The following is a 23,448-nucleotide window of genomic DNA, read 5'->3' as shown; positions in this document are numbered from 1 at the left end:
TGCTCATAGCCTAACCCTATGCATGTTTCCTCAGAACTAAGTCTGAGAAACTGAGAAAGATCCCACTCGAGATGCTTGTGGGGAGCCTGATGGGAGGAAGGGGGTAAAATATGGTAGGGGAACCAGAGTCTGAAGCTCAGAAGATTAGATCAATGAGTCTTTATTGGTCAGGGCAAGTCACCCAATCATGTTACTTCTCCAGGAGCATATAAGCAAGAGCTCGCCACTTTCCCTCCTAGGAACAAGGTCAAGGTTTGACCTTGTTTGATTGGATTAGTATTACTAAATTTATGCTATCGGTTTATGAGCCTAATTGAAAAAAAATTCTGCTGTGCCCCCTCAGTGAGCTTTAGAAATTGAGGAGGAATCTTCGCTTTCCTCCATCCTCTTACATAAGAGTCTTAATCAGGCATTAATTCTACAAATCTAATGTAATATGAGCTAGTATTTTGACTTATTGAGATAGAAATGTTCAGATTGGCCATGGCACATATATACAATCTTAATATTTGTATAAAGTGATATGGAACCCCTCTGTGTATGTCATAGGGCTCTTGAATTTGTGAAGGTGGTCTGGGAGTCCGTAAGTCTGGTCACTCCTGTCTTAGACAAAGTCTCTGCAACCGTTGAAACAATGCTAAAAACATTACACATGATAAAGCAATTGTGCAACATCCTGTGGTTGCAGTGTTATTTGGCCATGCAAGAGACATCTTTAAAGGATGTCTCTTGCAAGCTATGCTGTTCAGTTTCACTTGTTTGCATGAACTCCCTTTCTCTTTGTACTCCCTTTTTGTCTTTGCTATTTCCCTCAGTGCTATACCACATTAAAATAAATCATTTCTTTCCCTTTTTACTTTAACATTACTTTGCTGAATCAAAAAAAATTAAAACAATGAAAGCTAAATTACTGCATCTTAAAGTTGGTTATCATAACTGCTTTTCCCCAGTACAAGACCACTAAAAACAACAACAACAACAACAAAAACAGTCCAAAGTCAAGGAGGCATGGATATAACGCTGGAAGATCACCACAAACTGAGGGAGGCTGAACTCAAAAGGCTACATACATCATTCTTGAATGGATAATTTTAAATAAGGATATTCTACAAGTCAAGTCAGTTAGAAAAATGGGTTCAGAAAGGCACAACCACCAGTGTAAACTGGACACAACATCTATACTTTGCAAACTGTACCAAACATGCCCATGTATATCTGCGAGCCTCTATTTTTGTGCATACTTGGAAGAAAAGGATGCAGTGCCCCTGCAAAAAGGTACAATGCAACATGCCCACATCACTGTCTTTGTGATCTGCATATAGTAGATTGAGCATTGCCCAGTATGTGCAAACATGAGCACGTGGGGTTATCAAAGCAGACTGTGCACATGGCCTACTATAGTCAAGGGTCAGCTATTCCTATCCCCTACCTCATATTAATGATTTCACTTCAGTCCAGTTTCTTTTCCATTCTGCCTTGTGGAAAACTTCTCAGAAACTTCAACGTTTGTATATTCTTACATCATTAGCAGTTGCCCCAGTAGGAGAGACAGGGTTGTAGCCAACCTTGTGGGATATTCTAGGCCCTTGTCTTGAATTTTCAAATATCATTTTTTTAAAAATGCAAGTTTCAAGCTTTTTAAAAAAATTAACAAAAAAGGAATGCAAATTATGTAGACTATATTCTACTCAATTGTTCCATAATAAATTATAAATTATTCAATTATAATTGGCATAAAAAGATTAGCTCTTAATTTTATTCCCATTATTTAATATTAAACTATTTAATAAGTTTAATATTAAGAGCCCTTCAAGTTTAATATTTAAGAACCCCATGGCACAGAGTGGTAAGCTGCATTACTGCAGCCAAAGCTCTCCTCATGATCTGAGTTCGATCCTGGCGGAAGCCGGGTTCAGGTAGCCGGCTCAAGGTTGACTCAGCCTTCCATCCTTCCGAGGTCAGTAAAATGAGTACCCAGTTTCCTGGGGGTAAAGTGTAGATGACTGGGGAAGGCAATGGCAAACCACCCCGTAAAAAGTCTGCCAAGAAAACATCGTGATGCGACATCCCCCCACCCCCCATGGGTCAGTATGACTTGGTGCTTACTCACCTTTACCTTTATTTAATAATTGACATAACTTCAATTTAAAACTCATTGAGATGTTTGCATTTGGTTTATTGCTCTTTCACATCCACATACTTACACAAAAGTCCAGGAGCCCCTTAAAGACTAGCATAATTTATGATCTTTTATGAGCTCTGACTCATAAACGCTCATGCTGAAATAAATTGTTAGTCTTTAAGGCGCTACCAGACTCCTGTATAATTTTGCTAGTACAGACTAACACAGCTACCCCTCTGGAATTAGTAACATTGATTTATGACATCCTTCCCCCCAACACACAGACTGTCCGGAGACAGCGTGAACAGGTGTTCCCTCATTAGATGAATAGCCTCCGATACTGAATGGTATGCAACAGCTTTTTGCCTCATACTAAAGCTACAGCTTAGAAAAGAAAAGAAAAGAAAAGAAAAGGAGCTGTTGGTTTAGTCACTCGGTGCTAGAATAGCAAGATTTACTATTCAAATATAAATAAGTCGATAAAACTAGTTCCAGCAGCAGGTGACTGGGAGGCGGTCTCCTTCAACCTGTTTCACACGCAGGGCGAGCAGCTCCCCAACGTCTCTTTCTCGCCTCTGACCTCCTGGGGGTGCTCTTTGCTTTGGCAGCCTCAAACGTGCTCCGTCTCTGCAGCAGCGCTGGTGAAATTTCCTGAGTTTCGCAACTGCTCTCGGTCGGTCTGACCGACTGCCCGGCTCAGGGTGCCTGTCGCACGAGACGCGCGCGCGCAGGCGAGCCCAGCAGTGCACAGAGAAATCGGACGCCAAGCCGAATGAACTGGAGCCTCCGGGGCAGCATGGACCAGGCAGGGAAGAGGTGGCTGCTGATGGCGCAGCTGACGCTCGCCGTAGCTTCCTATCAAGGTAAGGGCAGCCGTGAGTAATGGAGTGACTTCCCCCCACCCCAAGGGCTTCCGAGAGCCGGCATCTTCCCCCACCCCACTACTACAGTCGCCATTCCCGATCGTAAGGGCAACAGCGCAAGGGAATTCTGGCTGGGGTGAAGCATTTCCCCTCCCTTTGCAAACTGCTGCTGGCCACCCTTTAGGAACTGGGAGATAGGCTGGGGAAGAAGTCCTCGGAGAGACCACTGAGGAGGCTGTTAATGTGAGTTGGGGAAAGTAGGGCGAAGCCTGAAAAGCAGGTCGACTTTTCACAGTTTTGCTACAATCAGTACTTCGAACCAAATGGAAGCCGAAGGTTTCTCTGCTGCACCAAGCTGATAATCAGGGCTGGTTTGCCTCTAAGACATAGAAGTGCATTGCATTGGTCCCCAGGCTTGATGTGAATAGCACTTTTCTTTGGGATAGATAGAAGATGCTTGTTTTGAGTTCCAAGAAGAGCATCTTTGGAACCCACAGTGGTGTCCAGCTTTGCTTTCATGCCTAGGGGTGTGTGTGAGCATTCTGATGCGCCGGAGAGTCATGCTTCCTATGCCTCTGGCACACAAACAGCTGGATCCTTCACCAGTTTACCTCCTAACTGTCATCAAAGAAAGATGTTCAGTAATAACAGCTGTGTGAATATTTGGAGGGGGGAAGAGCCCACAGCTGGCCACAGGCCAAGGTGCAGACCTTCAGCTGGTGCTTGGTACCCTCAGGTGACCTTGTTGCAAAGCTATTCTTTCACTCATGCGTGCGTCAAGTACTTTGTGTTGAACTAGAGGAACTTTTTTGGTTTGTTTGTAATTGTGGCTTCTGAGGCTCGCCAAGAGAAGTTGAGATCACTGAAAATTAAATCACTTATGCCTACCATGGGAGAGAAATGACAGGAACATTTAACAGATCGTTTTAGCATAAAATCACTCCTTCATTTTGTATAAACAGACAACGTAAGCAGCAACCTTGCTACTTCAGCTGTAAGGAAATATCTGAATTTCTGCAGAAATATCAGTCAGAACTGGATTTGAACAAGCTTACATCTATACATAGCTATGAGTCAGATTGCCTTGAACAAGGAATGGTCTTTTAGATTTATTTATCCATATATAAAATGGGAATATTTATATCCAGTTTCTCAAGGTTACTATGAAGCCAAATAAGATTAATACAGTAAAGCATGTAGCATGCAAAAAGGGCTGTAATAGCAATTAATAAGCTACACTACATGGCTCCAAATGTAACTTTGCATACAAAGTAACTGGTATGTTCTTTGAATGACTGTAATATTAAGTGATGGTTGGAATGAGACTTTTTTTAAAAATCTTGTAAAACTTGTGGGAATGAATCTCTACATTCTCCCCCATTCTTAGTGGCAAGGCAAGTAAACATTTTTGTAATAATTTTAGCATTTATATGTTAAATAATAAAGCATTTTATTAATTATCAATAGCCCTGTAAGGTAGGCCAGCATTATTTTCATCTCTATATTGGAGATGCTGGTGTGCAGCTGAGAGGGTGGCTTGGCTACATACCTAAACAAAATGAGGCTGGACAGAACTTCATGGCCTCATATTTGCCCAATAGTTACCTGATGAGCTCATATGAGAAGTGAGATTTGAACTGGCATCTTGGCAGATTACAGCTGATTCTTAGCCGTTGTACTATACTATGCCACATATTGACCTCTTAGCGCTGGAGCTAGTAAGTGATCAAATTGTGCAGGAGGGCATTTCTATAAAGATAACAGGAGTATATGAGAACAGAATGGTTCAAGGTGGTTTTTTTTTTACAAAAAACATGACTGTGGACTAGACCGCTGTATACAGTATATGCATTATCTGCTTACAGTATGTATTATCCTGCTCCCACTACTTTGTTTTCTGGATTGTTGACATATCATGTCTAATACTTTTTTGCTTTGTTTCAAATTTCAAATCCTAGTCTGATTACATTGTTTATTAGATGCCACATCCTATTGAAAGCATTGACTTATACTGTGTAATCTGCCTTGAGCCTCATCAAGAATGGCAGGCTATAAATAAAATCAGTAAATAAATAAATGAATAAACACAATGTAGTGAAATTTCCACCAAAATCAATGAGATGACCATGACCAAGAGCTCTGTGGAAACAGAGACCTCCTACTGCTACCTACAGGGAACAGAGTTCTATTAGGGCATGTCTACACTACAAATCTATATTGGTTTCATATCAGTGTAACAGTCATGGCTTTCACTAAAGAATCCTGGGATTCACAAAGAATCCTTTGTGTACTACATCACACAAAGTGGTTATGGACCACTCATAATTGTTGACAGATGGTTAAATTGAGATTAACATCAACTCTGCTTCTGGAGAGTACAGAGTGAGACATGATAAACAAATCCAGTTAGAAAAGCACAGAGACTATACAAAGGTTTCAAGATGGGTAGACGTTTTAGTCTGTCTGTAGCAGTAGAAAAGAGCAAGAATCCAGTAGCACCGATAAGACTTACTGAATTTGTGGTAGAGTATGAGCTTTCATGAGTCACAGGTCACTTCTTCAGATATTTGAAGAAGTGAGTTGAAGAAGTGAGCTGTGACTCATGAAAGCTCATACCTTACCACAAATTTGGTTAGTCTTATAGGTGCTACTGGACTCTTGCTCTTTTCCACTTATACGGAGGTTTTGCTGAACATAAGATCTTTACATTTATTTAGTTAAAATATTTATATCCCGCCTTATCTCCTTAGACAGAAGGCATGGGTAATGCTAAAATACTAGCACCAGTATGGAGTGAGAAATCCCAAACATCTATGTATCATCTTCCACCTCCTGGCTCGCTGTTTTTATAGCTTTAAGCAGAATTGTCTGTCTAATGGATCTGATACATTTTGTTAGACTTTAAGGTGTGGGTTCATGGTTAATTTTGCTGCTACAGAGTAACACGGCTACTCCCCTGGGATTACCCCTTAGTTTGGTGTGAATGAACAATTCTATTAGAGATCTCTAGCTTCCCACTTACACTGAAACTATTCCTGGGTTCCCTGCAGAGAGGGAATAATCAGAGCTCTAGCATGGGGGAGAATGAATATACCTTATCAGGGCCGAATGTTGCTGGGGAACCTGGCCTGGGTTTAGGGTTCCTAGTTCTCTGATGGGGGTGGGGGATCCCCTGTTCCCAGTCTCTGCCCCCCTCCGCCTCTTACCTGGCTGGTTGGGGGCAGGGGGGAACAGACACAGGAGCTCTGGAGTCTTTGTTGTTGGGTCAGGAATGATGTCATTCCTGGCGTGACAATGAAGGGAAGGCTCCGGCACGGGGGTATTTTGATTAAAGCTGGCCCATTTTATTCAAAATATCTCCATGGGAGGGCTTCCCTTTGCTGTTGCGCTAGAAATGACATCATTCCTGATGTAACAATAAAGACTCCGGAGCACATGCACACTTCGCACATGCACACGGTAAGTTCCCTGAACTATGGGCAGCTGTGCAGAACTCTTGCTCTGGAAGAATAGGCACTGAAGTCTATGAACTTTGTATTTTCTAGATCAAACCCATTCCCTGAAAAGGCCTAGTCATAATAAATCTGGTGACTGCAAATGTCCCTGAGGTTTAGTATTAGAGAACCAGAAGCACAAAGGGTTAATAAAGGATATCAGAGGATAGGGTAGGCACAAAGTAATATTAAAATTAAAAACTTTTAAGCGATCAGTTGATCATATAATAGGATGATCCATTCGGTTTCGTTTTCCCGGCCATGTCGGACGCTCCTCTCCGCAGATCTGGGAGGAAACGTCCGAGCAGCCTGACCGGGCGGTTGACCCGCGAGGGTTAACCCCCAGGACTCCCAGGGAGGGAGTCAGGGTCCGGGGCGCCACGGGAAGAACCCCCTGAAAGCAATGCAGGGGGTAAATTGCCCGTTTGCTCCAATGGAGGCTGGCAGACTTGCGCAGCACATCGCGTGCAGCCGGGCCACGGAGAACAGCAAAGAGCAGAACTAGGCGAAAGCCTGTAAGTAAGCGAATCCCTTCTGTTACTACAAGCGTATGTGAAGGATTGGTGGGATCTGAAGCTAAGAAGGCTCGGGTTTCTCCCCCCTCACTGAGTTTCAGAACTTGGTCGGCGGTCTCCCCCCCCCTAAAATGGCAACGAAAAAGCAGAGTCCCGCTTTGGGCAAGTCAATCTCGGCTGCCCTGCAGGGAAAAGGAGAGTCTCTTGAGGATCTGGTGAAGCGGTCGGTGATTGAAGCCATAAAGCCCTTTGTTGACAAGCTAAATGAAACGGATCAAAGGGTTGGCTTAATTGAGAGCGAAGTGAAAACCATTAAGGAAACAGTGGGGGGGGCAGAGAATTCTGCTCGGGAAAATGCGTCACTCGTGAGGGCAACAAACAAAGAACTAAAGCTGGTGGAGAACCAGCTGATCGGGCTACACGTGGAACGAGCACAAACAATTTTGCGTCTCCAGAACATGAAAGAGGAGGAAAATGAGAATTTAAAGGATCTGGTCTCGGAACTTTTGGCGACACCCGCGAGGGCAACTAAAGAAGAGTTAAAAAGTGCCATTTTGGAAGTCTGTCGGGCTTCTTCAAAATATGCAACGAAGCGTCAGCTGCCTCGCGAGATCATCATTGACTTCTCATCTAAGAGGATTCGGGACACTATCCTATATAATTCATACAATGTGGATCTGGACTTTCTGGGTAATAAGGTTAAGATATTGAAGGACGTTCCATTTTTAGCTCGGAAAAGAAGATTTAAATACAAAGGGTTTGCAGCTCTTCTGAGGAAACGTGGAATAAAGTTCAAATGGTTATTTCCGGAAGGTATCTGGTTTAGTTACAAAGACCAAGTTTACAAGATAACATCAGAAGATCAGCTAAGGGACTTTGAGGGTCAGCATCAAGAGTTCCAGCAAGATGCTAAACAAGAGGAAAAGGATTCCAAGTTTGAAGGGGGAGGGGAGGAGGGAACGAGCACGGCGACTGCAGCTGTTCAGAGAGAACTGAGTCTGAGGCCCGGTGGGGGGGGAGGAAGACCTAATCTTGATTATAATCTGTATTTTGCAGGGTCTACCAATCTAACAGTATTTTACAAAGTTTTGATTTTAAACAATGGCAGTATGAAGGGAAAGCATTATTTGTAGATGTAGTGTCTGTGTTATGTGCTGTTTTTTTCTCTCCTTCCCTCTGCCCCCTTTTTTCCTTTTGTATTGTTAGTAATTAAAATAAAAAAACTTTATAAAAAAAATATAATAGGATGATCCCATGCTAGATTTGGCTTTAAAATCGAAACTCCGAAGAGACAAAAGTACAAGAATGGAGCGCTCTGCTCAGCCAATGATCTCCCTCTAATCATAGACTGGCAATTACCTAGTAAATTCTACTGTTGCCTCCAGCTCTCTGAAAGCAACTTCTTGTGTGCTTAAGCATGGAAGTCAGAGATGCAGGCAAAAGATTTCCCAGCACTTTATATATTAGTTGCAAACTCTTTTTAAATGTCATTTTATAAAATTATTAACAGTGAATGGATGCCATTGCCAATGTGATATTAGACAAGGTTGACAGTTTCAAAGTTGTAATATTTTTTAGAAGATTATCCCTAGAAATTAATTATCTGAGAAAGTACTTTCTTTTACTTTACTTTCTCTGTCTTTTGGTGCTACACCTCTGAAGATGCCAGCCACAGCTGCTGGCGAAACGTCAGGAACTACAATGCCAAGACCACGGCAATACAGCTCACAACAACCATCGTTCTCCGGCCGTGAAAGCCTTCGACAATACATCGACAATACATACTTTCTTTTAATTGATTCCAGACTAGGAAGTGGTGGATAAATCAACAAGTACAAAAAAAATCCATATGAAAAAGAACAGATATTATAATCACTAGTCTGATATGTAGTGCTGCCAGGTCCCCTTACCGTCCCGGTGGGAGGGGGGGACCAGGCACTCACCTTCTCTTCATTTCTTTGGAGTGACATTACTTCTGGGTGACATCATTACGCAGTTGCAGGAGTGCATGTGCATTTCGCAGTGGGCTAATTTGGGCCCGAAACGAGCCAAATGGGTCTGATTCAGCCTGTGAGTGACATTGTCGCATTGCTCTGAGAGTGCGCCCGGGAGGCCTGTTCCAGCGCCTTTCCCCCAGGCTGGCTAGGTGAGTGGAGGCAGTGGGACCTGGGATCCCTACTGATATGGCTATAACAAATAACCAAGTAGAGATGTAATGTTTCTGGAAATTATGAAACCATGGGAGTAAAGTTTTCCCCTAGGAAAAAACAGAAATTTGGGGGAAAGTGAAATAAATACAGTACTTACTTTCTTTACCAAGTCTAAACTCGTGTGTGTGTGTGTGTTTTGTGCATTCGATTCACTTCTGACGTATGGCAACCCTATGAATCGACTACTTCCAAAACATTTACTCAATGACAGCCTTGCTCAGGTCTTACAAACTGATTCAACTAGTTTAAAACTCATTTACCAACATAAAACACACCATTTTATACCTTAATTATTATAAAATTGTATTATTTGATATATGTATGAAATGTTATAGCATAAACGTCTTAGTTTTCTTCAAGAAAAAATTTCACTACACTGCTACACTCTATGCTATCTTAACACATATCTTAGTTGTTGTCATCTGAGAGGTAGGAAAAATTCAAGTTGAAATTAGAAAACATATTTTGTAGTAAATAAAAGAAAGTATATTTTCCTAAATCAGTTAGCAGCCTTTCTGAACAGCAATTTAAACTTTATAAGAAAACACTATTTTTTTCAACAGTGTTCATACACATTATAGCATATTAATCATAGACAAAATCAGCAAGACAAAATTAATCATAGACAAAATCAACCAAGTGGCCCTGATCTGAAGATATTCAAATTCGGGTATTAGAGCCATTAACAGACAAGATGGATCTTCCTACACACCTGAAAAAATGCCCAGGTTTGCAGAAAAATATGAAATCTAAAAAATATATATATTGGGGGGTTAAAAAAAAACCCAAGGCACAACCTGTAGCTTTAACCAAATGCCCTTGATGGATGTTGCTAGGCAATCATAACAGTTCAGCCAGTATTCCAGGCTTGACTTCTGTCAGTAAAAGGCAGAGGGAGGAGGCAGGGCCATTTCAGGACTGTTTCGCGACTGATTGGGGCCAGGTCTGGAAGCAACCACTGGACAACAATACCACATGACTTTCTATGACTCACCCAGGCCTCAACAGCACCCCCCTCCTGCCAGCCACTGTAGCATACTGGTTAGAGTTTCACAGTAGGATGTGAGAGACCCAGGTTTGAATCACTACTCTGCTGTGGAAGCTCACTGGGTGACTTTGATTCAGTCACACACTCTTAGCCTAACCTAGCTCTCAGGGTTATTGTGAGGTTAATATGGAGGCAAGGAGAATGATGTAAGCTGCTCTGGATCCCCATTGTGGAGAAAAGCAGCATATAAATGAAAATGAAATGTTCTTCTTTATCAGGGATTGTTCCGTTTTCTGATATATGGCTATGCCAAATCAGTGTGCCTGTCTTTTGTTCTTTGAAGATATTAAAATTCTGTGAGCTGCTAGAACTATCATTCTGTGGGACTGTAGGATTCCAAATAAAGATTTTTGTAGGTATTATTGTATATGAAGATGACTACTAAGAGAAAATGGGATTGATCCAAGGTAAAATAGGATACTAAGAACAGAATGCAGGACTTAACAGTCAGACTTTCGTTCCAGTCAGAAACTAGAACAGTGTTCCAGGTTCATCTCAATGGCATGCTGTGTGACCCTGTGAGTCTTTTCCTATTTGTTTATTCTCTTGTTAAATGGGGAAAATAATGCTTCTCTTAGTTTGTCATAATCGCATTGCATCATTTACAAAATATTTATTTATATCATGTTCTGTTTTCTCTCCGTATAGTACAGTCATTCTTCCATGTCACCAGTCCTTACTCGGTTTACGTCTGTCCCGAAGGTCAAAATGTTACTTTGACTTGCAAGATCAGTGTGCCTTTTGTTGATCGACATGATTTCTTTTACAAAATTTGGTATGTCAGCAACCAGAATGATCACAATTGTTCAGAGAAAAGGCATATCCGCAATGTCACAGAAAAGGAGCTGCATTATGACGGAGGGAAACACCATGGGCTAGCGAGTAACATCACTGCTCAGAAATCTTTCCATGGGCAACCAGCAAACCATCATGGACTGGAGACCTCTTCAGATCACCGCGGGACATTCCATATTACCATAGCAAACCTTACTCTGCAGGACAGCGGGAAGTACTGCTGCTATGTCATAGAGGCTAAGAAGGAACACAATAAGAAGGCCGTTATCCAGCAACATGCTCATGGTTTCATGGAACTTCGTATACAGAAAGGTAAGCGAACCCTGAACACAAAGTAAGTATATTTAAAATCATGTATCCTTTGCACTGTCATCATATTCCCTTAGTATCATGTTTGTATGTGTGGATAGAATGGACTGATCATGGTCTGTAGAGACTACCACTGGGGAAAACAAAGGAGCATGTTTATTCAGAACGAGGTCAGTGTTGATCCAAGAAGTAATGCTGTCAACTGGCTTTGTGAAATTGTCATGTTACCAATCCTGACTGACTGTGTAGCATTGTTACCTTGTCATGTTTACAATACGATCCCCAACTGGCTGGGGTAACTATTCACAGGAAGAAAATAACTTAGTTTTTAAAAGAACCATGGCAGCAACAAAGCAAGGTAACATGGCAGATCCCTATTTAATATGCTCAGTTCTCATGTTTATCAAGTGGAGTCAAGGTTGGATGGTGTGAGAGATTTTATTAGCCAAAAACATGCAAATTGTGACCTGAGGACATTCTGGATACCAACTGTATCAATGAATCTCTGGAGGCAGATTATCTTAATAAGCTCCCTGCCGTTTATTTACTTCAAAGTTTTCTTTGTCCCCCCCCCCCATTTTTTCTGCTCCACGTGGAGTATTCTGTACATGTGGAGCAGAAAAAAGTGAGGGGAACTCCCCTTTGTGCTATTTTGACATGGGAAATGGCTTGAGGGAGAAGGGAGGAACCCCTCCTCCCCCCATGGAGGTATTCTGAGGCTGTTTGGGCTCTCTTTTGTTTTTTAATAGCCATTCCCCAAAGCTGCTGTGTGAGTGCAGGGAACTCGAGTTGGGTCTGAGGATCCCTGACCTAACTCTTTAAAAACTTGCACATCTAGCTTGGCCCTAAACTGGTTGTGATTAGAACATGGATGACAACAGCCTGTCAAGAAAAGAATAATTTCTGAAGGAAATTTTGGCTCTTTTTTATTTTACTCTGTATGTGAACAGGTGCTGTTATTCATTTAAGTAGAGACTGTTATCATTAAGATTGTTCCTTCAGGTCTCTTAATTGGGCATTGGCTGCAGCTGGTATAGGATGGGAGGGGGAAGTTGGTTTTGGGAGACAGAACAATGATTGATGGAAGGTTTACGGCCAGTGTTTCTATAAATATTGTACATTTGCCAGGCCAAGGTTACTTCTTCCTTTCTTTCAGTCCCCCCTACCCGTTTTCTAATCTTCATCACGCTGCTGCAATGCCAAAAGATAATATTTGTGCTGCAGGAGTCTTGTTATATAAGTGTATTGAGAGAGTTGTTTTGTTGTTTTAGTGCATTTGAACCTTTCTGTGTAACGGTATTGTTGTTGGAAATCTCTTATTAAAATTCCTTTTGGATAAAATGTTGTTTGCTTTATGGCAGTTGCTGTGAGCTTGCTAGTCCAAACCTGGGATGCTTTAATGCTACTTTAATAGTGGAACAGACCTCTGAGATTAAGGCAGATTCACCTTGACATAGCCAAATCTCACTTTTCAAGGAAAGGCCACAGCTAGTACACCAACCAAAACTAGCTGAAAGTGATACATGCCAAAGGGGGAGCCGGTTTCTTCTTCACCTCTAGCACTACAAGCTATGACTTTGCTTCTTGAAAGATTGCAAGACCACTGAGCACAGGGTGACTTTTTAATCACTGATCAACAACAGCTCAGTCTTGACTCAGCTTTAATTTGTTGAATCCTCATTCAACCCATTACCAGAACTTCTGCTTCTCACTTGACTGTAATGACAAGGGAAGCATCCTGGTCTGCTTTAGCAGCAATAACCATTTAAAAATTTTTATTTAAAAATCTACCCCACCTTTCTGCTTCAAGGGTTTTCAAGGTGGATTACAACCAGTGATGACAATGGCTTGATTCAGATTTAATGAAAATTATGATTTGGCCTTGAAAGAACTTCAGGCTTTCTTGATTCTCTTTTGCTGCTCACCTGACACACAGGTCTTTTCCAGCAAACCATAATTTTTCTCTTCACCTAAACCAGCAAGCTACTGTTTGTATTTGCCTTGCAAACAGTTGAATATTCAGTTTATGCAGGAAGTGCAGCACATAGCTTGGTATTTAAATATCATAGCTAATCATGGTTTCCAATAAAAACAAGTAGTTACTGAAGTTGCATTAGGGGAGCAGAGAATTGTGTGAGTGAATCTGAAGCTTCTTCAGGTTATTGTGTTATGTATGAATCAAGTCACTGAGAACAACTGAAACAGTACATTAATAGTGCAGTCCTAAACAGTGACATCAGAGGGCCAGGGCATTTTTCTTCAGGCCTGATATATACTACAGACAAAACCAAAATACAAAAGGGTACGACAGGTGAAAAAGATATACAAATACAATCTCTTTGAACCCACTGATTCTTTTTCATCTGTCACATCTTTTTTTACGTTGTTGGATCAAGCTAAACGAGATGCTGGGCAAGGGTTGAAACCTGTGTTTGGCGATGCAGTTTTACCTGGGAATGGTAGTTTTCAAACACAGAACCGCATGGGCTTGATGGGGGCTGGGGGAGGGACTGGGGGAATTATTCCCTTGCAGCCATCCACTTGGCTACTACCTCTGCTGGCTGCTCTGCCTAGGGCTGCCAGGTCCTCCGGTGGGAGCAGGGGATCCACCCTCCGGCAGCACTCCAGCAGCAGCACTCACCTGGCTGGTGGGGGGAAAAGGCAGGGAACAGGCCCCTCAAGCACACTCCCGGTGCAGCACAATGACATCACTCCCGAGAGAGTCTTCATCATCCCACAGCGAGAATGTGCGTGCATGTGCTTTGAGAATAACAGTGAATGTCAGGTAAAGGGCATTGCCAGGAGGGTAAAGGGATCTTGCAGCCATAGCTGTGCCTTGCCTGGCATCTCCATTTAGCTTGACCTTTTGTCTGTTTGAAGGGTTTCCTCTTTTTGCCCTTTGAATCCTATATCCTAAGCACAGTTATACCCTTCTAAGTTCATTGGACTTAAAAAGGTATAACTGTGTTTGGGATTTGGGGTTGCCATCAGTCTTTGTTGCTTTAAGAGAGGCTTAATGTGTAGAAGTGGACAGATAAAGCTTCTCATGGCATGGAGGTAAAGGACATCACCTGGTAAATAACATTCTATTAAACTTCTACTGGACAGGATATTTTTTCTCCAGTTGACAACTCTGTCATGATTGCATTGTAAATCTCCCACAAATGCAGCTTTAAAAGTTAAAATAAATAATGAGTAATAAACCTATTAAAATATAGTTTGGTTATTGGCATACTTGGTATATGGACTGCAAGCCTGCCTCTAAAAAAGCCCTTTGTCTGGCATCCCACTTTGAGAAGAGTGATGAACAGCAGCATGCTAATAAGCACAAACATGCATGTTTGTGTATGTTTACATATGTTTAGATTTCATAAATTTCTGGTAGTTAGGCTTGGTCTTTTTTGACTGTGGTTGAATAGGATTTTGTTTTTTGTAATTAGGATGAGATCTGAATTTCCAGGAAATTAACTCTTTTTTTAAAATTTCACAGCAAATGGTACACTTCCAAACTGTACGTTTCATCCTGCTGTCATCAGACAAAGTGAAAGTAAGATTGATTTTGCAACCCATTATTATTGTATTGTATTTTGAGTGGGCAAATATGTAGAAATAATGCTTATTTTCCAAGGAAAAAAATATTCTGGCAAGTTGCACATTCAGTTTAAGTAGCTTAGATGTTTGAGGTTTTAAGCACATGATATTGCATAGAGTTCCACTCTCAGTCTCGACCATATTGTCTGTTTTATCTACAGTGACATCCTCTTTATGGCCTTCCTCTTTTTTTCTTCCCTTCTGCCTTACTTGAAACCGTCACACCTTCTTGAGATCTTTTTATTCAACAAGTCCTTTCCTGGGCTTCCTTACTTGCTCTTCCATTAACCGTTTCCTACCTTTTAACCCACTAGTCAGTCTCTGTTCACATCCATGGCTAATATGGACCAGCTTGGTATAAACCTAATATAGACTGTTATCCTTCCGTGGACTATGCTGTGCTATGCACAGTGCCCATCATTATTCATAATATATGTTAAAATGCAGCAGGGTTGCCAGGTCTTTTGCCCCCGCTGCTCACTTGCAGGTATGCATGTGAAGTACATATGTGCGCCTGCATCTCCTGGTTATTATGTCATTTCTGGCTCAACCTTTTGCTTCTGGTCATGCCAGTAAAATTGGCCCTAAACATGGCTTTTTCACTATGTTTGGGATAATATTTATGGAATCACTCCCTGGCGTGACCTGTCACTTCCAGGTTGCGCCAGAAATGACATAATTGAGGGGGGGGGGGGCTTCCATGCATGTACAGGTAAGTACCTGTTACTTCCCATGCCCTCCTCTTGTTTTGACTTGGAAGGACCTGCCAATCCTGAATTGTAGTAATCATTAATTGTCCTTTCTCTTCAAAAGCAGGCCAGGGGGTTGGAAAGAGGCAAGTATTTATCATTGAAAAAACAGTTGTAAATGTCTGTCCCAGCTCTATAAGCCTTTTGTAATTCTTTTTGAAGAACAAAAATGTTACTATCTTGTACCTTCCTTTCTCCCAGGAAGATATGGTTGCAAGTTTGGCATGCATTTTAGTGGAATTCCTTATTGTGATAGATACAAATTCTTTGCAATTATTAAGGTCAAATATAGGCCTGGCATCTATTTGATTTTACTTCATTTGTACCCTGCCTTTCTTCCCAGTGGGGACATAAAGCAGCTCATATCATTCTCTCCTCCAGTTTATCCTCACAACAACCCTGTGAGGTAGATTAGGATGAGACTGAACCAAAGTCACCCAGGAAGCATCTGTGGCAGAGTGGGGATTGGAGCCTGGGTCTCCCAGATCCTAGTCCAACACTCTAGCCACTACACCACACTGGCACTGGCTGGGTTACTGGCATAATGGTATCTAAGGCACTTTTGCATCATGCATAATGTAACATTGTAATGCTATTATTGTAATACTTTATAAAATCTGGAAGCTTATGAGGAGTAATGGGGGCAATTTGGTAATCCCATTCCCCAAATGTTCTTCTATAAACTTTCAGAGGCTTGAATAAACTTTCTCTTTCACCTCTGTTTTTCTTGACACATACTCAGCTGCTCTCAGTATTGTATCCCTTCAGTTCTCATTAGGCCAGTTTTGGAAGGATCCCCCCTGTAGTTTACAAAGTCATACTTGCTGCATATCCTGAGCAGGTCTTGTCTGTTGGAGGCAAACAACAACCCTGTGAACTAGATTAGCCTGATTGACTAGAAGTTACCCAAAAAGCGATGTTGGAAATTAAACCTTAATCACCCATATCTTGGTCAGACACTCTGACTACTAGACCACAATAGGGTCTCCAGCCGCTTCCAACTCTTTCCTTTGATTGATGCTCCACTGCTCTGAACATTCCATCCCTTCTAGAGTTTAGTTTTTTCGGGCTGGATTTTGACCATTTTCTTCTTTTGGTTAATTTACAAAGTCATAACCAGGGGAGATGGCAGAGAGAGACAACTAGCTTGTTTGAGGATGACCAAGTTTAGCAGTGAGAAATAAACTGTAGCACTGAGAAATAAACTATAAGATTAATGTAAATCCTGATAATGACTCTTTAAAAAATCAATACATATAAGACATCAGTACCAATAAGACATTCAGCGCTAAAGTTGCCAGTGCTGTCATACCTCTTGGCTATATTCATACCAGAAGATGACATCTACTTTCTTGGACCCCAACTAATGGCATCCTTGTGCCCACCATGAAGACACTGCCATCATTAAAAAATCCTGTGAGGATCTCATCTGCTCTGCTCTGATTATGCTCTGTACACATTTATATTTCTGAGCTAAAAGCATAACTTGAAAATAATGTATTGAACTTATTTTCAACCCCAAATTCCATACCAATTTTCTTAATGTCTTGACATGCTTTCTGTCTAGTAATTCTGACATCTCAGTTGTTTGTTTTTATTTAGTCTACAGAGCGTATGGTATTTTTCATTTTTAAAAATTTAAGGGCCGGAAAGAACTTCAGCATATTACTGAAAATTCAGATAAACCGTTAACTTGATCTCAGCTTGAAGTTCTTACTCCTAACTAGCTTGCATGACTCATTACTTGATATATATACTTGTTAGCTTCGCCATGGATAATATACCTGTCCTTCAAATAGGAGCAAGTTTAACCTGTGTGAACGAAAGATACTCTTTCACTGTGGTTTAACAATGGTTAGCAAATTCCCATTCAGACAGCCAGGTTATAACAAATCTTACTGTTTCACCATTTTCATTTTTAGTTAGGTCTTTATGTAGGCCAGACAAAATTTAATTTCTGTAAATAAAGCATTCTTCTGGTTTGCATCCAATTATTGGAATTTGCATTTTGTTGATTTATTTAAATCTACAAAAGGATTGTGAGGTATTAAATGAATAATATTTGCAGGCGTAAAACACAGTTTGCCAAGTTAAGCTATAACATAATAAAATTGAGGAGTAAGTAGTCCAGTTAATGAAACACAGAGCTTTAAGTGTTATATTTCATTAGCTTGTCATGGATCTGAGCCAAAGACCAATGAAACCAGCAAGTGTCTTTTCAGTGACTTCAGTAGGTTTTGGATCTAGTCCAATTGACTACTGTTTTGCTGTTGTCTCTGTACTGATGGAACTGAACAAAGTCGTCTTGTTCCAGCATTTCAAAAAAGTTGATGGTATTTGGAATATACTTGAGATACTTCCTCCAAATTAGCCCAACAATGAAATTAAATTGTCAAACCAATCTGAACTCTCTTTGAACCTAGACATAAAATAGTATCTAATGGATCTGTTTTAAATTTCTCTCACTCATTAGCAAGATACATATTTCATATTTATTGACATGTTCATATTCATTTGCATGCTAAGGACAGGTGAGAGATTTATAATTCAGTTTTAATCCTGCCCATCTCCCCCAAGCATAATCTTGGTTCCTTCACTACTTACAAGCTATATTCTGAAAAGAATCACTAGTGATTAATATATCTTGGACACACAAAATTGGAATCACTGCATTTGCCTGTGCGGAATCCAGTACTTTTAACAGCTGCATTACAGACAGAAACCAGGCAAGTGAAACTGTCATTACTATATCTCCGTGACTTAAATTCACAAGCAGTACCTAATGGTTGCTGACTCAAAATAAGGTCCTGTTTTAGGCTCCAGCAATGGGAAGAATTTCCTGTTCTCTTGCTCATTTTGCCTCTCATTTCTTTATTCTTCTTTTCAGACATCACAGCAGCTGTACTGGCAACAGGGGCCTGCATTGTGGGCATTTTGTGCCTGCCCCTAATCCTGCTCCTTATTTACAAGCAGAGACAAGCGATCTCTAACAGGCGTATGTATCATAATATGCCCCCTCTCTCTTCATCCCTTGTTGATTTATTTCTTCCACTGCCCTATAAAGGTTTAATCATTTAGTGTAAATCAATGTACCTGTCTACTTTTTCTCCTTTAACTGTGACATTTGAAGAACAGATTCTAATATGTAAATATATAATGTCACTACATGTATGACACCCAAGCATGGAGGGTGGATAGAGGGTTGGAAGGCCTCAAGTGAAGTCTGAAGAGTAGTGCTGCCAGTCCCCCAGTGGGGGTGGGGGATCTCCCACTCCCAGTCTCCACTCCCTGCGCCCGCCACTACTCACCTGGCCAGTGGGGGGGGGGAAGGTGCAAGGAACAGGCCCAGGATGTGAAATACCTCCCAGGCAAGCCTGCAGCAGGCACCCTCCTGGCAGGATGTGACAACATCACTTCCAGGAGTGATGTCATTGTGCTGGCCATGGGAATGCTCCTGCACTTCACTTGGTGCCAATTTGGGCCCCAAACAAGCTGATTCTTAAAGAATCAGCCCCACACAAAGCAGGGGAGCATTCCTGCAGCCAATGCAATGAAGTCACTCTTGGAAGTACTTGTGCTGGGAGAGTGTCCACACTTTGTACGCATGCAAAGTTCTCCTAAAGGGTAAGTACCAGCCCCCCCCTGTCACTGAGAGGGTAAGGGGGCCTGGCAATCCTACTGAAGGGCTGTAGCAGTGAGAAATGTTGTTTCAAGTTTTTAATTTATTTATTTATATATTTATTTATTGTCCACCTTTCTCACTGAGACCCAAGGCAGATTACACAGTGCAAGTCAATATCTAGGACATTCAATGAATAAATACAATAGCGTATGGGTTGCAGAAATTTGAAAACAATCAGAAATATGAATACAGAGATGAAACACTGCTGAAACAAAGTATAAGTAATTAAATACGACATCTTTACTGACAAGGAAACATACATCACCAGGCAGTATCAGTAGAATATTCTACAGGTCCTATTAAATATGCTGGAGCCACTGCAAGATATATTTAGCCTCAGAGCAGGCAAATATAATAATAATAACATTCGATTTATATACCGCCCTTCAGGACAACTTAACGCCTGCTCAGAGCAGTTTACAAAGTATGTTATTATTATCCCCACAACAAACACTCTGTGAGGTGGGTGGGGCTAAGAGAGCTCCTAGAAGCTGTGACTAGGGGTGTGCACCCCTCAAAAAGTCGGGTTTCCCGCTTTGGGTTTACTCGAAGCAGGAAAAAAATCCGGAATTACCAGAATCCCAAAGTGGCAAGCCGCTTCAGTATTCTGATATTTAGCTCGCTTCGGTATGCTCCGTAAATATTTGGAGCATACTGAAGTGAGGGGGAGCAAACCCACACCCTGGGCAAACTTACCCACCCCCACTCACCCCACTTACCTGGCCGGCAGGGAGAGGGGAGGCCGATCAGCTGGGTGGCAGGGAAGGCTGGAGCCAGCTCCTGTGAGGCCCACGCCGCCTTCTCCGCCACTGCAGCGGCCAGCTGGGTGGCGGAAAAGGCTCAGATCAGCTACTTGGTGAAGATCTCCCCTCCAAACAGCTGATCCACAGGTTTAAGTGCCCCTTTCTGTGCTGCTTTGCAGCGGCACAGAAAGGGGCATTTAAACCCCTTGATCTGAAGCTTCCCGAAGGGATACAAATCGCTTCAGGAACTTTTGATTCAGAAATCCCAAATCATTGCAAATTGGGTCCGATTCGGGTACTTTACCTGAATCCGAAACCCAAATCACACACCCCTAGCTGTGACTGACCCAAAGTCACCTAGCTGACTTCAAGTGGAGGAATGAGGAACCAAATCCAGTTTGAGAGGACAGGCAAAAGAATCAGGGAGGAGTTGGGGCTGCATTGTCTTTTGCGGATGTGAAACTGAGTAAAAGACTCGCATGAGCTCTGGATTGAAACCCAGCAATCCTAGGTTGAAATCAAGCTAATCAAATGATCCATTTACAATAAAGAAAATGGTTTTGATAGCTTTGGGCATACAGGAAAAATGTATCTCTTAATTACTTGTTGCCTTCTATAACTAAATTATTTCCTATTGCCCCAAGAGGAGAATATTATCATGTATTTTAAGTAGAACTTTATACAAATTGCAATTTTTATTAAAAAAAATAAAACTTGTGGTCAGTGGTGCCTCAGGGTATAGGAGCACCTGTCACACAAACTCCCCTCCTTTGCCCCATCTCATCACCAGGTGTTATGAGCCCTTTATTTATTCCCATTCACACACTGCTAAAGAGAGCTGTTCCTTTGGGTCTGCAGTCCATTCCCTAGGTTCGGAACCTGTTTGCTGGCCCTGTCTCACCTAGGGGGCCATTCCACCGGGTGTTGCTCTCTGCTGCTGGGTCCTCTCTGTCTCCAGCCCCAGAGCCTTTCCCTTCCTTGAGAGCTATCTGTTCTTCCCTTGAGCAGGCTCCCTGCCAGAAGGTCTCCCCCCCCTCCCTGCCCTTAGCAGCCTTCTTCCCTTGCAGTCTGTCCTCCTTTCTCCCAGCTGGGCTTGCCTTTTTATCAGGTTCCATCCTCGGGAATGGGAAGCTGCCCTGCTTACCCCACCTTGGCTGCTTTTAAACTCACTTGGGCTGGCAGCAGCATGGGTGTAGCTCTCCTACATCACACTAATATTTGTGCCAAAGCTATACTTCAAAAATGATATGGCCAATTATCGCCCAGTCTCCAATGCGCCCTTTCTGAGCAAAGCGATTCAGAGAGCAGTATCTGACCATCCCCGCAACAAACACTCCTGCATGGTCCAGAGCACTTCCTTGTCATGCTAGGAATGATATTCCTGGTGCAACAAGGAAGTGCTCTGGAGCTTGTGCACAGTGTGCACACGTATAAGATGAGTACTCCCAATGCACATGCCCACCTCACCACCCGTTCCCCAGTTTGAGCTCTGGGGGACCTGGCAATCCTAATTTGCAGCCTTCAATACAGTAGACCATGCCATTCTGTTGAGGTGTCCGGAGGCAGGAGTAAGAATCGGGGAATGTGCCTTGGACCGATTTGAATCACTCTTCATGGGATGGACTCAAAGGGTTGCTATTGGAGACCAGCTATCCTCAGTGTGGGAATTATCGAGGGGTTCCACAAGACACAGTCTTATTCCCCAAGTTATTCAACTTTTTGATACAGTGTAGTGAGCACAGCAACAAATGGCTGCCACAAAATGGATGCTACAGCTTATCCATCAGTCTCACAATGAAGATCCTTGTGTTGTGGAAGTAGCTTCTGCCAAAACAATGTTTTTTAAAATTTGCACAGCTAATCAAATCTCTAATAGCCAATCAGAAGCTGTGGTTGACAAAAGCCACATCTGTCCCCACCCACTTTCTAAATACACTTGGCAGGCACCAGGAAAGACACATTTGTCATCTGCTCTATATAAAGCCTTTAGAAGAACTCATTCATAGCTCTAGAATTGGATGCCATCGATATGCAGATAATACCCAGCTCTGTATCTTACTATCCAAATCCCCTTGTGATGCTGCAGGTACTGGGTCACTGTTTGACAGGTGTTGTAAACTGACTGAAAGCAAATAAATTGAAATTGAACCCAGACAAGATGGAAGTGATACTGGTTGGAAAAGCAGAGATCTTGAAGAACATCGTGCTTCCAACAGTTGACCCTGGCTGATTCAATGAAAAGCCTAGGGCTTATACTGGATTCAGCACTGCTGCTAGAGAAGCAGGTAAATGTAGAGGTGAAAAGGCCTTCTCTCAACTTAGACTAGCCTGGAAGATGGCCCCCTACCTCAGCACAGTTGATCAAGCAACCTGGATTTATGCCATGGTAACATTGAGACTAGACTACAGTAATTCACTCTAAAAGGTCTCCCATCAAAGTCGACTTGGTGACTCCAGCAGGTGCAAAACACTGCAGCTCATTTACTTTCAGGAACCAGACAGAACATGCATATCACTGTCATTCTGCAGTCACTCCATTGGCTGCCCATCAGTTACTGGGTTCAAGTTCATGACTATTACATTCAAAGCCTTTTATGGCCTAGGCCCCTCATATCTGCAAAACTGCCTCTCTCCTTATGTTCTGCCAAGGCAGCTTTGTTCATCTGAACAGGCCTTCTGCAGATACCACCCTGCAATTGTGCTAAATCAACAACTGCCCTCCAACGTACTTTCTCTGTTGTAGCCCCCACTTTGTGGAATGACCTGCCTAAGGAGGTCAGGAAAGCTACCTTTCTCCTGGCTTTCTGCAAACTATATAAGATCGAATCATTCAGGAGTGCTTTCTACTGATTCTAGGACTGTGTCATAAGTAATACTTTTGAGCAATACCTTGGTAAGGGACAGGGACTATAGGCTATTGGGTACTGTCTGCTGATGCAGATAGGCTCCTACTGGGTAGTTTGATGCTGCTAAAGATGTAATGTTAATTTAATCCAGAAAGGTTTACTCTATGTGTTCGGTTTTATGATAGTTTTCAAATGTGCAGCTACCATACCCTATTGTATCTGTTTTCATTGAATGTCTTAACTGTTGATCCACCTTGCATCTCAGTAAGAAAGGCAAACTATAAACAAAAAACAACAACATCTAATTCTGAACATAAGTGTAGATCAGACATCGGGAGGGGTGGGACATGGATTAGGAGGATTTTTTCTACAACTCTGGGAAAATCAAAGAATGGGGGAGGGAGGTTTAACCCCTCACCCAACCACTTGAATCTGCGGGCAGAATGAGATCTTGTGATGCTATGTCATGAGATCTCTCTTG

At 42.1% G+C, this 23,448-nt stretch overlaps 2 protein-coding genes across 2 annotated transcripts in view; one reads left to right on the top strand and one right to left on the bottom strand.

Moving 5' to 3' along the window:
- Positions 1 to 23,448, bottom strand: part of CDH23 (cadherin related 23) — an 819,524-nt gene that overhangs the window by 77,246 nt on the left and 718,830 nt on the right. The window lies entirely within an intron of this gene.
- Positions 2,780 to 23,448, top strand: part of VSIR (V-set immunoregulatory receptor) — a 31,875-nt gene continuing 11,206 nt past the window's right edge. Inside the window, exons 1-4 of the mRNA XM_054982667.1 lie at positions 2,780 to 2,985; positions 10,901 to 11,359; positions 14,847 to 14,903; positions 18,584 to 18,691. Coding sequence (XP_054838642.1) covers positions 2,895 to 2,985; positions 10,901 to 11,359; positions 14,847 to 14,903; positions 18,584 to 18,691 — 715 coding nt within the window. The 5' untranslated portion in view covers positions 2,780 to 2,894. The remainder of the gene's footprint in view (positions 2,986 to 10,900; positions 11,360 to 14,846; positions 14,904 to 18,583; positions 18,692 to 23,448) is intronic.

This window comes from Eublepharis macularius, chromosome 6 (assembly GCF_028583425.1).
Source record: "Eublepharis macularius isolate TG4126 chromosome 6, MPM_Emac_v1.0, whole genome shotgun sequence".
NCBI classification, from domain to species: domain Eukaryota; kingdom Metazoa; phylum Chordata; class Lepidosauria; order Squamata; family Eublepharidae; genus Eublepharis; species Eublepharis macularius.
Note: the sequence above shows the minus strand (reverse complement) of the source record. Positions and strands in the feature narration are given on the sequence as shown.